This window comes from Colius striatus, chromosome 1 (genome assembly GCF_028858725.1).
Source record: "Colius striatus isolate bColStr4 chromosome 1, bColStr4.1.hap1, whole genome shotgun sequence".
Lineage (NCBI taxonomy): Eukaryota > Metazoa > Chordata > Aves > Coliiformes > Coliidae > Colius > Colius striatus.
In genome coordinates this window covers 108,357,333-108,374,956 of record NC_084759.1, presented here as the reverse complement: position 1 = coordinate 108,374,956, position 17,624 = coordinate 108,357,333, and the positions used below count along the sequence as shown (strand labels likewise).

Here is a 17,624-nt window from a genome sequence, read left to right as displayed (position 1 = left end):
TCTATGCATGTGCTATCTCCCCACCTCATGCTAACTAGATAACCGTACTAACCTTTGCAAGATTGTAAGCCATTAGAGATGTGGCACAGTGCCACCTGAACGCAGAGCACCAGTGAACTTCTAAGAGAAGGTGAATAAATGATCTTAAACAAGTGTTGGTGACATGGCTGAATACCTATTTATGGCCAAGGATGATATAGCTGTGGGATTTCGTGGGATTGCCACTAGATCTGAGACACAGGAACACTATCTGTAGACCTGCCTCTCTGAAGAATGGCTCAAACTCAGCTACACACAACAGTTGTACACATATATGAGTAAATAATTTCAGGTAAATTCCTTGTGTAAGTTCAAGCTGAAGCCATTAGAAACGTGCCATAATTGCTGTCATTATTTATGGTAGAGTGAGCTTACCAGTATGGAGCTGTCAACACTCTTCCAACTGTGTGCATGTCTCAGCATACCATTTGACTGCCTTAAATGAGTGCCCAGTAGAGGTGATTTTTTTAATGTTTGTTATCAAAGGTAATTCTTGCTAATTTATGTGCCTTAAAGTTTGATTTGGATAGATTTAGCTCCAAAAATTGGGATACAATTTACCTTACGTCGAGACTTTGTGACCTGAGGGCAAAAAAATAAATAGTAGGAGGGTTTATTACTTTGGGTTTTATCCACATTGTCTTTTTTTCTTTCTTTTTTCTGATTAAATCCATGTGTGGATATACTTACACCAGATATAGTATGTTAAGCTAAAATAAGAAGGCACTAGCACCCTGAAATAGTTATCCACACAAACCATTTATTGTATTGCATATTCCCACTCTTTTACATCCCACTAATTGAAAATAATCTCTTGTTTGTCATCCTTTAGCCTAGAGATATAATCAAGTGGGATAAAAACCCACCAGTGACAGAACTCTGCCTATCAGAAAGACAGGGACCGAGAAACTCAATTAATGACCCTAGTACTCACCAGGGATAGATTATCCAGCCATCTAATCAGCCCTGCTCATTGTTATTGGGCTAGCCTATTACCATATATGTATTTTTGACTGTTTTCTCATGACTGAAATTAAGTGAGTACAGGCAACTAGTAATGGCTAGATACATTTTCTTTCTCCATAAAACAGACCTGATGATTTAGAAAATGTCTAGATAATAGGCCCCCAGAAAGCAAAAGGAGTTTAATGTTCAAGATCACTTAGAAGCAGTGTGTACAAGTTAAGTGCTCTCTCTCTAGTGTACATTAAATTATCTCTGATAGCTATTACAGTGACCATAGTCATGCTCAGCTATGGAAATCAGGCTCCTGCATTTTAAAATATGCATTTTTATGGATGAATGCATTGCTATAAGCTCTTTATTAGCAGAAAACTGAAAAGGGAGAAATTAAGCTATGTTTTCACTTCAGGCTGTTCTCATGTCTAGGATAGCTCACCCACTACAGCAGAGAAAGACTAAGCTTTAGCCTTTATCCACAACATGTGTATCAACAGATCATGTTCCAAAAGCATGAAAGATAAATAAAGCTGAGAAGTGCACTCAGTGAAGGTGGTGGCATGCATCTGTGTACCTTTCGTGTGATCTAATGTTATGTATGTTGGAACTATTGTCAGATACATTTAACTTTTATTTATATTCTGAATTATTTTCATAATTATTAAAGGCTTCCTATAAATGCTACAAGTCTCTATTTATCACATCCTCCATCCAATAAATTATTCTCATACATCTGGTATTCCAGGTAAAAGTTTGTAGTTCTGTTTTGGTCATCTACTTTTTTTAGTTGTGTATCTTACTGGTGTGCTTATTTGTTTTAGCAGGTTGGCATAGTTAATTCAAGAGCAGACCTACTGTAACATTGTGACGTCTGGTCTTAAAAAGTCTCACAAGTGAAGGCTAATTGCAGAGGAATAGCAACATAAAATGAAAGGTGACATAGCCATATTCTTGCAAAAGAATGACAAAGGGCTAAGAGAAGGATGCACCCACCATTTAAACACATCTAGTTGTTGCCACAGAAATACAAACAAATTAAGAGTGGAATTGTTTAAAGAAAAAAAAAACCAAAAAGCTGGATGAAATTCATTTAATATGCTGCAGCTGCAGCCATTAGACTTAGAGAAGTGGCAATTCATTTTTTATCCTGTAGGAACAACTTACTTGATAATTGACATCAATCACTTTTGATTGGGGAAAAGCCCCTAGAAAACTTCTGAGGGATAGCTTTATAAACGTGCCAGTAAAAGGTTAGTTGGCCTCTTGACTGACAAGGGCTGTGCTATTTTTTTCTTTGAGATGGTTGTGGGGTTTTTCTTGCTCTTACTTGTCCCCTGGTAAATTGAGGCAGGATGTTAAAACTAGAATAGACAGCAAAACAAGACATTATGACAACGTACAAATCTGTGGTTCACCTGTCTCTGAAGTACCATTTGCTGTTTTGGCCCCCTCACCAAAAGGATACAACAGACCTAGAAAATGCCCCTATGCAGGCAAAGCTGATGAGCAAAGCTGATAGGAAAAACTATTTAAGCTGCTGTCTCTCTTCTAGATTTGATGCGTGCACACTGAGTGTTAGAGAGGTCTACTGAATTATGAGCTGTATTGAAAGCCTGGATAGAGGCATGCTGTTCACTGTCTCGTCTAATGTAAGAACAAGTAAACATGGGAAGTTGGAAAGAAGCTTCAGAAAAAAATAAAAGTGGTGGTTCTTAACGCAGTGGGGAAAAAAAAAAATCTGTGTAACTCCTCTACTAAAAAAACATGGGTCCTGGAAGTTTATTTATATAGATAAGTTCACAGGCAAGAAAGCCACTCAAAGCTGTTGTGTGCACAGGAACTTACATATGGCTCTGAAAACATAAGTTGGAAGAGTATTAGAGGGGGAAGTGTCATCTACATTCATCTTATTCTCGTGTCTTCCTGGGCATTGCTTATGGGCATTTGTGGACTAGGATTCTGAGTGAGATGGAACTCTCATCAGTATCAGCAGAGTGACTCTTAGATGTGTGCACTACTGCATTGTTGTTCTTGAATGGAGTACTTTCTGATTCAGTTTCTATTAAGATGTCAGCAAGGATGAAAGAGTTTAAGGATTGAGTGGGGTAGTTTTTTTAGTCTGCTAAGAGTGACTTAAAAGGAATTTGTTCCTAAGTAGGGAATGCTATTTTGTTATAGGCAGCTGCAATATACTAATTATAATTGAGATAAACATGAACAAACCTACAACACTTTTCAGTCTGCTACTGAAAGATTTCTATATAGATTAGAACGGCAGGATTTAGAAGGTAACTGTTAACAGAAATGCCACATGGATGTTGATTGTAGCTCTGGTTCATCAGTCTTACTAACACCAAAAAGCAATGCCTTTATTTCTGTTTGTCAAAGACCCCGCAGATAAAGAACTCACAATGGCATTATGGCCATTTTTGATAATCATTAAAAGGATAAAGCACCTACTTCATCCAGAAAGGACATAAGCCTTGATGCTCAATTAAAATACAATCAATCAGTAACATTTTATACCCAACTAATTTCACATTATGCTTTCTCTTTCAACGCTTAAGAGCAGTACTTGGACATTCAGTTACTGACAGAAGGGAATGCAAATTTCATTGAGTCTTTACTAAATGCTAAGTTTAAGTCAAAGGCCTACAAGCAACTACAACAAATGCTATGTTTCTTTATAGCTCACATCAAAGGAAAATTTATCAGGGAGTCCAAAGAAATCCCACTAAGAGACAGATGTCTGAGACTAACCCTACAGAGGACAAAGCCATTGTGGAATAAAAAGCCTTTTATTAGATTCTTACAAAATAACTTGTAAAAAAAAAATTCACTTCATAGCAGATATATGCAATATATAAACTTACACATTCCTACCCACTACCTCACTGATTCATAGTTTGTCCATCACTTCCTTCAAAGAGGAAGAACACCTGCATTTCTATGGCAAAAAATAGATGAAGGATCACCTATGATTATTCTTTCTCTGCTGACTTCAATCCCAAAGAGCAGATGGTGCAACAACAGTAGACTCATAGAGGTTACAGTTTCCTTTCTCTAGCAGCAAAGCCTCTGTACGAAATTTGTGGCCTCCACAGTTAATCCTGGTTTAACTTCAGGGAGTTATTTTGCTTGTCTCTCTTTAAAGCCAATATGATTTTCTTGTTTCTGTTCAATGAACAGCTCTACTACATCAGCACAACTCGAGGGGCAAACCATCTCCTGCCGGTAAGGGCTATGGGACTTCACACCACCAGTCAAAACTTGGAACTGCTTTCTCAGACTTTGTAATCTATTTAAAATATCAACAGTTCTTATTTCATTAGCCCAATGCCTTCTACTTAAAGCTGAAATCACGCTGATGCAGTTCAGAGACCATAGAAAAACCTTCACAGAATCAGAATCCTTTTACTATAGTGTTTAGACAAGTAATTACCAGGTATCATTCAAAATTGTTCTCAAAACTAAAACTTAGATTTAGCTTATCAATGTGATCAATTCCATCTTAGTAAATAATACAATTAAGCACAGTTATTTCCCATTAAGAGATACTGCAAAATATATACAAATGTTTTTTTGGGCAAATGGCCTTTTTGCAAGTAGGCAAGTGCATTCCTCAACAAGTGCATTTCTAACTTCTGCACTGAGTCCCATCAAGTGTACACAGGTCTCACCCTAGTGTTTGGTGAAACCATTTTAATTAAAAGTTTCAAAGACTCAATCTGGAAAAAGCAAAAAAAAAAAATCACAAAGGTCCAAGATTTATATACATAAAGGCACAGCAATTCTGTTAATGCCAGCTATGTTACAGTACAATAGCGTTCAATCAGTGCCTTTCATGCAAAGTTCACTAACAAATTTAGATCTTCTTCCAGTAAAATTAACTGCACAAGGAGTGTATCCTTTCCTTTCAGTAAAAAGAATGACCAGCTATAATTTAATCAACTCAAAGTTACTACAGGAACTTGAAAGAAATACATAAAATGCTTCTTTCTGCCAACATTTGCTAGACTTTTAAGTCTCCTATCAAAAGAAAATAGTTCCCAACTAAGAGCAAAGGTGAAGTTTCACCTGTGCTAAGATAACAGACTTTTTCTACAGCAATATTTTAATTAAAATTATATATATTGTATAGATGCTGTCCTAGGAGGCATCACCACCAGCCACAGAATAGCTAATTCAAAATATATATCAGGAACTGAGTTAGAAGAAAACTTCGAATTCAGAGGACAGGTTCAGATCGAGTATAATTGAATTCATCAATAGAATTACATCTCTGGTTGGTCCAGTGCTCAAAAAGACTCCAGGCAACGGGCACATCAAGTGTACTTCTCCCTGTAAACTGATTCACAGTATTCTCCCCTTCTTCTTCCCCAGTACCAACTTCAAGTTGTCATTTCTGAAGCTTCAGAGTTTTCCTAGACATCAGTAGCATTGAAGGAGTATTTGCACTTTTTACATCTGTCTGCAGCTGAGTAATTAGAAGGCAGACTGTATATTGCTACCAAGCTAATCAACTCCCAAAGCTTTGAGCTGTCGTTCAATCTCTTCATCTGATATGGTAGTGGATTTTGATGTTGATGCAGATGGTAAGCCTCTGGCAGCTGATGGAGCTTTGGCCATCTAAAAGACAACAAAACTTTTTTCAGTCAAAATAACACAGGTTATATCAAGCTAACATCTAGCATAAAATTGTAAAATAAAGGAATAAACTAACTGAAAATAGGGAATGAAGGGGAAGAAGTACATGAACTGGATAAAAATACCCATACCTTTCCAGAGATTTCAATTCCTATCTCATCAAGGACTTGGTTAACAATATCTTGGCTTTCTTCTTCTTCATCAGAAGCATCAAAAATATCATCCAGAGTATCATTAACTAAAAAGAAAAAAAACAAAAAAACAAAAAAATCCACAATACATTAAGCAAGAAAATTTACTAACATAACCTAGTACCATCTTTCTACCCTCCCAGCGTGTCATAGCAATGCCACTGTACAAGATACCAACAGAAGTCACCTGTATATTCTTACCTCTGCCTTGTAAAGCATATGAGCACAGCTAGACATGGTAAAGCATGACTACTTTTATAAAAATGTTTAGTTTCACCAATATGGTTCCCATTGCTCCATCTCCATCCCTACTAGATTTTAACACTTCTTAAAAATATCTTCTATAGTTCCATAAAAATCCCTTTCCTCTCCTTTCTCCAACTAAGTTGCAAAATTGTTACTATTCAGCTATTTTATAAATTGCAACAATACAGTTCTGTGCAGCTGAGATGTTCACACCTTGCTCAACGACATTGCTTTGACTCCACGATACTTACTACAGCCAACACAATGGCAGGGATCAGGATAAGGGGGAGCCTGAGCTAGCAACACCAGAAAGTTTGGTATTATTTAGTTGACAGTAAACATGTGCAAAAAGATTTAAAAGGCTCAGCCTCCCTGCTCAGACATGCATTGTTTAGTTTGCTCTTCATTTTTGCTGATAGCAGAAAAAAAACCACATCAAGCATCAATATTTCTAGACTGGTTCTACTCTTCCAAGAGGAGTGAGCTGCAGCTAGCTGTTCCCTGCAGTGCAGAACTTACTCATTTCTTCAGTCATTTCCATCTTCATGTTTTCCTTCTGGAAGTTCTGCATAGTTTGTAAAGTCTTTTGTGGATCCATTTTCTTATTAACTGCTTGCATTGTCTATTAATACAATGAGATGTTAATAAATACCAACAAATACATTAAGAAGGAAGAAGTATTTTCTATTAAAAAATCCCTTAATTCTAAGTTTCTTTTCCTTATCTTTTTACATCCTGTGAGGACTGTAGATACCCAAAAGATCTGCCCTAATTAAGAAATATCACTACCTACTACCCTAATAGATATGCTTTTAAATTGCATATCTTTCTTGCACCATGACCCTTTTCCTGCCCTCATTTGCTTGATTCAAATGAAAAGAATGGGACAATATCTCCTAACTTGCAAGCTACGCACTTTGAAGAGATAAATGGCTGCAGTTTTTTTATTCAGTAAGGAACATTTATTTGAACTGCCACTAGAGGACAGACATTAAATGAAATTGTTTCTTTGTTATAATTTGATTGAAAACTTACTTTTTTCTCAAAGGCAAATAAGAAAGCATTCAGTAAGTAGATACTAGCTTTGGGTGAACCTCTATAGAGATCTTTCTGTGACAATGTAATAAACTTCACCTGCTTTACTACAAGCATGCAGCACTGCCTTCTCAGGCACTGACATTTAATACTTTCTTCCCTCCCAAGATGCAAGCTACTGTACGTCTCTCATGAGACATCAAAACCTAAATATAGATATGAGCAATTCAAACAAAGTTTAACCATCTGAGTAGATGAAAGAGTTGGTTAATTAAAAAGGATGCTATCAAGCTACTACAGCTGCTGCTGGCTCCATAGAAGCTCTTTTGCCTTCATGTCTGACTTTATTTAAAGTGATAGTGCATTATGCTTCTAAAGTTACTTGAATTTCAAAGACTGTGTTCACAGTGACTTCATTTGAATTCAAAGAGTTGTTCTGGACTTAGAAGGAGTTAGTTCTTCATAATTCCTTTACAAGAGTTATACATGGACATCAAAAATATTTGCACTGAACTGATACAGAGTTTATAAATCTTCAGAAAATAAGGATCAGATACATAATTAAAAGAAACAGGTAATTATTAACTGGACTTTACTATGTCCAAAATTAGTGCCATACATACCAAAAAGTATATAAGAAATACTTTGAAAGGTTCACATCCATGCATTCGTCTTGCTTGAGTCAACTGATTCCATATATTTTTTCACTAATGGTTATATGAGATTTAAGAATTCTTAATACTACTACTGAATACTTTTCTTTTTTAAGCTTCCTGTATTGACAATGTGAAATAGTCACTTTAAATGTGACCAAAAGAATTCAACACCTTCCTCTCCAATAATGTTACAAAAACTGTGCTGTGTTTCCAAAAAAATAACTTTTCTGGATGCTGGTTAATTTGAGTTTTAATATTTTGGGTTTTTTTCTACCGACTTCACCTTCACAATTAAGTCTAGCGACACTCTGGTTTTCAGAAATTTGATCCAAGACGTCTCATAGATAAAAACAAGTCAACCATGTAATAATTAAAAACCAAAAAAACTTGCTCACATGCAACACTCTTGCAGGAATACTGAGTAAGCCGTTTGACCTCAATCAGTTGTGCAGTCAGACAAACTCGCCTACCTTTGCGGATTTGTCATGGAGGATGGAAAGTCCGCTACAGAGACACAAACTATCACTGAACGGCTGATGCCTGTCAACGGACTCTTAAAAGATACCTGACAGCAAAGCTGTAGCAATAACTACTTTCTGCATTAAGTTGCATTGCTTTACTGTGTTTAACTGGTGTGAAACTGGATTTAACTTGGACTGTGATAAAAGCACAACTTCACTACTATCACGCATGCTACTTGTTTCCTACACCTCAAGTGAGCAATTCTCCCCGTCAAAAGCAAACTCCCTATTTATCAATTCAGGGAAATCAGGGAAAGTTCAGAATTAATTCAGATAACTGAGTTTCTTCAGTCTCTTATGAGATGAGATCTGTGAAAAAACTTTACACGATAGTGTTTCCTTAGAGCAGGAAGAGAAAGAATGACAGGGAACTCTGGATTAGATTTCCTTAGGAAGCTAAGATCTGAAGCAATAATCTACTTTTTACACAAGCCACAAAGCTACTGTGACACATTGCCTTGATTTCTTAGATGAAGCATGCCTTACTTTTTCCCGATAAAAACTACTTGTGACTGTTTAGGGTTTTTTTGCTCTACTAAGAGTTCTTCCATTGGCATTAGAGTTTCTTTTTTATCATGTAAACTTTTGATACAAGTCTAGCCCAAGAACATATGCTTGGTTAGCTGTTAACTGGCTAGGCTGAGTAGACAAAAATTTCATAATGATTGATCAAATGGCCTTTCCCAACTTTCCCTACCCTCAACACTTTTTGGGGTATTAAGCAAATGAGTTTTATGCCTTCAATTATCATATGACAAATAAAACATCTTTCGTGACCGTAAGCTGCATTTTAATGTAAAAGAAGATTTAGTAATGCCTTACTTTTGCTGTAGTTGACATAGCTCCCGCCATCTTCATCTGAGAGTTCATGACCTTTGTTTGAGTCGACATGGATGTGACTTTAGAGCTAACAGCGTACGTTCGATTTTTTTGCTTCCGCAGTTGCACAAGCTGTTTTGCCAGCACTTTGCAGGCTTCTTTGTTACCAGTCTTGGCCATTTTCTTTATTTCCAGTTCCTGTTAAAAGAAGTATAAGATTAATGCTGCAGCATTTTCATTTGAACAAAGGCCATAACTAAGCCTTAACACTAATCACTAAATTCCAATTTCTCTTGATTCAAGACATTTAAAATGATACAGTCTTCCTTGCTTTTCTACCAAGGCTACTTAGCAAAATAAATGCAATGATGTTACGATTTGACCAGAAGGAAAAAAAAAAGCCACAACACATTTGAATTATAGTATGGTAGCACACAGTTCCCAAAAAAGTACAACTTCTGCATTCACTTCACTTATATATGCATTCACTTATATGTGCACATTCAATTCCATATCTGGATAGAGAGTAATACTTAAACCCCAAACATAAGTAGTAAAGAAATTACTATGGCCAGTCAACTATTAGTGCCATAACTCTATGAATCTTTGTTTTCTTGTATTAATGGGCAATCAAGTCACATTGACAACGGAAGAAAGGAGGACTTCATAGATTCTTCTTAACACTTTTTCAACCTCAAGAAAAGCAGATAAAATTAGATGAACAATAATTATAGGCTGTTTGCCCACATAATGAAAGTGGTATAATTTGTCTACAAAACCATGTGCTTAAACTTTAAGACAGACAATTCTATCTTACAAAAAAAAAAAACCTAAACCAAGCACACTCCAGTCCATCAATTCAAGGAGAAACAGCAAGCTATTTATTCCAGAGGCATCATGAAAAATTTAGGCGCAAATAATCCTGTCGACTGGGATTTTTCAAAGTATGCCTTTTAACTTCTGACTTGGTAACACACTTTTCAATTAATTTCTCATTTGCAGTCTGTTTAAGGAGGGCTTGCCACAGTATCTCAGTTCTTTGTGTCCAATTGTACACTTTGATCTTTACCACTAGCAAAAGCAGCCTTTAAAGACCAACTTTCTCCTGTGATTCTTCAGGAGAATATACTTGCTACAGGAATACACTACTTATGTGCACTGAGAGTCCAGAATATTGCACTTATAAGAAGATATGTTGCATTGAAAAGGTAAATTCTGGTCACCAGGATATGCAAAATAGTCATGTTGAAAGGCAAGTGTAAACTGCCTCACCGCATTGGTTTTACTCCTAGGAAAGATCATGGTGAAGTTTACTACAGGGATCTCTGTAAATCTATAATTTGTGAAAGGCTGTGTCATATGCACTATTTTTAATCCAAGAGGGTACAGATCAGCAAATAAGGAGCATGAGACTGCTCAAAATTATAGGCCTGAAATAGATGTAACACTGTCTTCTTTGCAAGTAGCTCACAGAGGTCAGAAAACCAAATTTTTATGGCATGCCCAAAATATTGCCTACTTTTTTCATACCTCAAGCATTGTGAAGGAAAGGAGGGAGTATTTTGCATCCTAGTTGTAACAGCAAATGTTTGAAAATAGGGATTTTCTCACTGAGATTAAATACCTAACTACCATTCATAACCTGATTTTCAAAGCATAATGCAAACCTATACCAAACCTTGCCAAATCACAGCACATAATCTAGCTGCTAAAATCAAACCAAAGATGTAGATGATTTTACTCTTAATTAAGAACAGTTTGGATAAAGAGCTGCAATATTAGTTTTTGAGATGTTTGGGACAAGTTCATTAAAGTCAGTTACGTCCTTCTGAAAAAAAAAAAATCATCAAAATTCAGACAGTCATATGAGGTTACTGAACTGAAACAGACCTGTCTGGTATTTCAGGTATTTTTGTACATGGAATTAACATAACTAGGTTTTCTTGAAGTGGTACCTCATAGTTAAGGAAAAAAGTCTTTCTGAATAAAGTACATAACAAAATGTTCTGAGGTTGATTGACAAGCCCTTGGTCCTTTTTCACCTGATCGAACTCTGAAAATTAGTATTTACTGTCCACTGATTCTACCAACCTAACAGCAAATTTAACTTCTTCAATGACACATTTCACCTCTCCATTCTTCTCTTCAAATAGTCAACATTTCTGAAACAATTTCCTCTAAGTAATCAAAATTTCAACATAAGTATTCACAAAAATTAAGGCTTTTCCCGAATTAGAATATTTCACACTGCAAAATGCTTGATCTGTGAGTAACCTATTACATCTTACATATTCAAGGCTTCTAGAAACCATTTTTCTGACCTCTTTTAGTTTGTTATTCCCAGTTCTTGGTATTTATGAGACCTGCTGCCATGAAACAACACCTCAATAGCTACTGAAACAGTGTTTGGATTTGCGCAGCTTTTCCCACAGTCTGAGCATGCCTTCATGCATCAAACCCCACCATCTGTCACATCCATTTATCCAATTATACTGCCACACAGGTGCAGCATCCATTCACTGAATACTTGATAGCTCACACATTAAGTTCTAAATAGATCTTACTTTAGGCCAATAGTTTTACTATTATTAGCTAGTTTTAGAGAAATTCTATATGAATGAAAATAACAGCCCTGTATAGTATTCACGATACCCTACAGTTTTTGAAGTATGGTCTCCTTCTGGAGAATCAAGGTAACATACGATAGTACCAACACTTCTTTTAGTTTTTTTTAAACACAAGACCACTGATTTACAGGCATATTAGGAAAAAAAACTCTGAAGGATAGAGACTGCTAAGAACAGAAGGGAAAAATGAATGTGGTTATTTGAGCTAAACATATTATTTTCAGGCTTTTCCTACATTAAAGACTGAAATTAACTTTTAGATAGTATTTTTTTTTTCTCCAACATTTTTAATAACTGAAAAGTCAAAAAGGGGAAGATAATATTTTTCAGCGTTCAATTATTATATATTGAGTTGTATCTTTAGCACTTTGCAAATTTTCTGTTATATTGGAGGTATGTGTTTGTTTTTGAAGACTAAAATAAAGTTTCTTGTTCTACTTACCAGTTGCTTTTCCTGTTTTTCAAGTGCTGCTCTATCTCTAGTTATAGTCCTCTGTGTACCTCTTAACTCTCGATTTTGCTCCTTTATTATATCTGGAAAGAAAATATTTATAGCTGGGAAAAGTTTTCAATACTACATAAACATTTTATCTGATAAGCATTCTGATGACACGCAGTATGTTTGGCAGCCTCCCTCTGTTCAGAAGGAACTGTCAGCTACATGGAATTGTCAGCATTTCAAAAATATTAAATATAAGCAAAGTACAATTTTAGGTATATGACATTTTTCAGCAGCAGAGGCCATATCCTGTAACAAAAAGGCTATTTTACCTAGTACATTTCTTTGCACCACAACCATAGGAAAAGCCTTAACTAGGCAGCAAGAGCTAGGTACACAGTTCTGAGTCCAACACTAACTCAGCACTGTGAGCCCACTACTCCTCAGTCAGGCCCAACTGCCACAGGTAGATTGCTGAAGAAACTTCATATATGAAATCTCTGAGGAATTAAGGAGTTCACAAGTCCGTTAAAACAGTGAAGATACTCGTTCATGCAAGTCAGGGATTCTGCTCTTCTCTGTCCTTACTTGGGTTCAATGGAGATTACTCTAGTTCACAAATGTACCACATCTAAGCAGCCCAACTTCAAATCAGACTATAAAGCAAATGTTCAAACTTTTTGATTTAGTAGATGCTTAAAAAGATTAAGATATGAAAGTGGGGGCATTTATAACAAATTTATGTTTCCTGACAACTGATGAAGACAGCAGAAGCTAGAACACTGTCTTGTCAGGTGAAACATGTCATCCTTTATCGGAGTTTCATCCACTGTACTATTTAAAAGTTATTTACCTGTAACAGACACTTATTAAAGCAAGTCTTATTTATAATCTAGGCATCCATCAATCATGTTAGTTGCAATTAACTTCTGTTAAAATTTACAGTGTGTGCTTAGGTGTGATTCACCTGGACAAAGGTAGAGAGGTTTGCATCTGACTCAGCATCATCTGACATTTATAGATATATTATATAGATATATATGACATATATATATTTATATAGATGAAAGAAATTAGTACTTTTAGGAAAATATCCATCTACTCCTAATGTATGTGTCTATACATCATTAGATAAACTTTAAGTGGGAGTCTAAAAAGAGCAGATTGTCATGTAAACTTTGTTTAGAGCTCTTTCTTCTAACCCACAGAAGTAACATAATGGCAGGCCACTGCTATTGTACTTAAAAAGTTTGAACTGCATAAAAATCCATATAAATAGGCAGAGTTATCAACAGAAATAAAGGCACAAAAGCTAAAGTCTAGAAAGTATCCTTTTCATTATTTTTAAGGCTTGGGACAATTTCTCAATAAACAGAAAGCAGCATTGACATTCTTCATTCCCACAATAAGAAACACTGTAAAACATCCACTGCTGAAATTATTTCAACTACAATGGGTTTGGACTAAAAAAAACCCAAACCTTCAGTGCTGTTTTAAAGAGGACATACATACCAAACTCTCTCACCAAATAAATACATATTCCAAACAAACTCTGTGAAGAAGAGATTTGTTTTTTACAGTGTAACTGTTGCTCTAAGAACTACACAAAAAGCATCTTCAGGAGATATAAACTTTTCAACAGACAACGATGAAGAGCTGAAAGATGACAGGGAATATAAGACTGCATTCTTCACAGCAGCAAAGCAGCAGTGAAAATTATCCTCAAAACAATGCTATGGGCAAGTAATTTTGAAGGTAGACAAACATATATATTACTTGCACAGCTGCACTTGCAAAAATGAAAGAAAGAGTTTAACAGTTACATATAAGACTGTCGTTTCCAACTACAATAACTATTAAAAACCAAAAAGCTTTAGTGTAGAAATCTTGAGAAGCAGGGACTTCAAAATAAGAAAAAACAAGTGTACTAAAAGAGACAAATATGGGTGAGCACAATGCTTATTTCTGTTGTTTCTGATCTTACAGCTGAAACTAAGGATAGCAATAAACTGACAGTAATAATTATCTGCAGTTACAGGCCCTTTCATTTGTTTTTGCAAGCGAAGGCCAAGGTGAAAACTTGGTTGTTGTTTCTCTGTGATAACAGATACAAATTTCTAGCTTTACTCCAGCTTGACAGAAGATGACAGGGTATTCCTGAGACAGCCTTTGCAGATAGATAATCCTATGTGTCACACCATCGCCTTGCATGCCAGGGTAAGCAGGAAACACCTCCATTCCTTAAAACAGGTTGGACAAGAGAGACACAGCAGAGCTTGACCTGGCTCCTACAATCTGCCTTGGTCAGGGAAGCTTAGCATCATCTCCCCCTTCTTCCTCTCTCATGTGTTGCACCAAAAATGGGAAAGAACAAGTGGGAAACATACGTATTCTCCCATGGTGATATACAATTGGTTGATGCACAGCGTCATTTTTGGAGAGCCATTTTTGAGTGAGCACCCACCTGATTCGACACAAGGCACTCGAGATGCCAGACAGGCAGCTTTGAGGCTCGCCAACCTCACCTGTGCAGCCTCTGCCCCACAGCCGTGCATGGGGTACTTCCATTTGGAGAGCTACCCCTAGCTCACAAGACTACTGCCAGGTAAGTGATCTTTTTTGTCTTTATTTCAGAGATCATCACTTCTGCGTAAGTTTGAGCGTTTTGTTGACAGACTGGCTAACAAAAACATCAAGCCCAACTTGTCTTAAGACCCGCGTACACCACCCAGGGCCCAAGCGGTGGCGGCTCAGCGGCAGCTCCAGCGGCTCTGGGCCCTGGAGCGGCTGCCCGGCTGACATCTCGCCGCAGAGTGCTGGCTCCCGCAGACCCGCAAGGCTCGCCTCCCTGTTCCTTCCCGGCTCCAGCAACTCTTCGCGAGCCTGTTTTGTTCGCTCGCTGCCAAGGAGAGGCGTTTCTTCTCGTCCCTCACCCATAGACCAGGATCATCAGGGCCCGGCTACCGTACTCCGCCCCGGCAGAGATGCCCCATGGGGCCTGATGTCCCGGGGACTCCCCGCCCCCTGATTCACTGTCCCAGGGAGCCGACCCTGCCCAGGAACTCTCCCGCTGCGCCGCCTGGCCCAAGGGCCGTCGGTGAGTCACCCCGGCCGGGCTGTGGCCTTCTCCTCTCCCTACGAGTTCCTGCTCCGCCGGGACACAGGGCCCGAGGCCACCCCACAAGCGTCGCCGCCAACCCCCGGCTGCCGCTGCCTACGAGCCCAGGCTGGGGCCACCTCCGCGCCCGGGACCCTATAGAGGCTGGAGTCAGCCACCCCCGAGCTGCCAGACGGGTGGCGGAGCCCTTCCTCGGGCGCCAGCGGCCTCACACCCCACTCACCGTCCACAGTCTTCTTCTTGAAGAGCGAGGCCATGGCGGCAGCCAAAACCGGAGCCACCAAACACCCCACCACCCCCTCACTAAGCTCCTGCCTCCTCTTCAGGTGACCAGGAAGCGGCCGGGCCACGCAGCCCCGCCTGGCTCCGCCTCTCCGCCGGAGAGGGGCGGGCCGGGGCCGGGCCGGGCTGCCTCGCTGACCCCGCCTACCCCGCGGCAGCCGTGGATCGGGGCGGTAGCCGTGGATCTAGCCGCGGTGTCCGCCGGGGCTGCTGCAGCACGGAGGCTGAGAGGTCGCTTCCCCCTCCGAGCCAGGCACTGTCTGGGACGTGACGGGGCAGCGGTAGCCCTTCTCTGCGGATTTCTCTCCGCGCATAGGCTCAGTCACCCCAAGCCTTGGGACAGATGCTCCGAGGCTCTCCCGGGCGCCGGGAGGACAGTGCGGCCCGGTGGCAGGGAGCCCGGGACCCAGAATTAGGGGAGCTCGAGAAGCCGCTCGCTCCATAGGAAGGTTTTTAATTATTAAAATTTAGTTATATTCGTAATCATAGCGCTTTCCGGGCTCGCTGCCTCCCCCCGCGCAACCTGGCAGCCGGGCAGCTGTAGGGATCTGGGCGCAATGAGCTACGCGTGGAGTTTCTTTCTGTCTGTGATGCGTGGAAGGCCGGGCTGTAACGCGAGGGTTGCTGAACAGAGTGTGTGTTAAGTACAGCCCTTCAGCAACCTTTGCGAGTACACCTTGGGGGTTGGGCTTGAGTTTGGTTTTTTTTTTTGAAGGACCCTCCCAGCTTCGGACCCTCGTCCTGAGCCACTGTTGTTTCTAGGGAACAGATGACACGTTAATTTTCTCAGATAAGCCTTTGTCCAAGGGTCACAGCTATTGTGGTGCACAAGATGTAAGACTATGGGAAGAAGAATAATAATTTTCATGGTTTTCAGTGTCTAATTGCAATCCTTAATTTTTAATAAGGTATTTTATAAGGTAGCTATGGTTTCATCATTGGCAATTACCTCCTCACACAGTATGACCTTAGGAAATAAAAAAGGAGCTATAGTAGAAATTACAGAGCTATTGGAATACTAGCTAGATATACCTTCAGTTACTTTGAGAAGTGTGGGGGTTTATGTTAATTTGCAAGGAAAAACAAGTTACTGGAATGTAGTAATGCATTTTGATAGCTAGATATAAATTTAACCAGAGGAAGAACTGTAGGTTTATGGTAGCAGCACCCTAATAAACCACACTTTTATAACCTTGCATGGAAAACCAATTTTTACAATAGCAGGGCAAAGATATATGTGGACATAATAAGGTGCAGCCCCTGTATTTGGTATCAATATTACTTGTTTTTCTGAAAATACTCATTTTATTGCAAATAGCAAGTTTTCATTGTTTTTCACATGGCCATTTAGTTATTTTTCACCGATTGTGCTACACTGAAATCCAGATCATGTGTGATGACATAAATACTATGGAAGTTTAGTGATTCACTGTAAGTTAAATAAAAGACCCTTTGCCAGTTCATTCCTGGATGTCTGTGCTGTCTTTTAGGTCAAATCAGTTAGAGATGAGTTAGTAAGCAACACTAAAATCCTGGCTCTGAAAACGCACAGATGAAGGGGAGGAGAGCATTTATAATTTAGATTCAGTTCCCCACTTTCCTTGAGAGAGACATCAGGCAGCTCAACTATGGGGTACTCTTAAATTGTGCTAATTAGCTATGAGATCAGAAAAGCATTTTTCCACAATTTTTCTTCATGAATGTTCACTTGTGATGATATAAACAAAGATACCCATAACAGTCTTCATGACTGAAATAAATAACAATCAGGAACAAACAAAAGCTGGGACTGTGTATTTTCTGTTTGTTGATTAAGTGGAACTCAAAAATGTTTCATAAGGATTATACAATATCCTGAATTATTTTGGAATTAAGCACCTTCTAATCAAAGTATGAGAAATAAATTTGGATAATGAAAGCAGATTAACAGCAGGAAAGTTGGTCTGTGTTCCGGAGTTGAACTTAGGAAAAGGTGGTTGTTGGTTACCTTGCTTATATATATGTATGTGTATATATGGAGATATATATATATATGTATATGTAA

General features: G+C 38.6%; 1 protein-coding gene across 1 annotated transcript; it reads right to left on the bottom strand.

Moving 5' to 3' along the window:
• Positions 1 to 3,778: 3,778 nt before the first annotated feature.
• CHMP2B (charged multivesicular body protein 2B) lies at positions 3,779 to 15,664 on the bottom strand. Its single transcript, XM_061988672.1, has 6 exons — positions 15,522 to 15,664; positions 12,184 to 12,275; positions 9,118 to 9,312; positions 6,603 to 6,705; positions 5,778 to 5,884; positions 3,779 to 5,628 (listed from the first exon to the last, which is right to left on the bottom strand). The coding sequence occupies exons 1-6, from the start codon at positions 15,553 to 15,555 to the stop codon at positions 5,515 to 5,517; spliced, it is 645 nt and encodes a 214-aa protein (XP_061844656.1). The 5' UTR covers positions 15,556 to 15,664; the 3' UTR covers positions 3,779 to 5,514.
• Between the last annotated feature and the right edge of the window lie 1,960 nt (positions 15,665 to 17,624).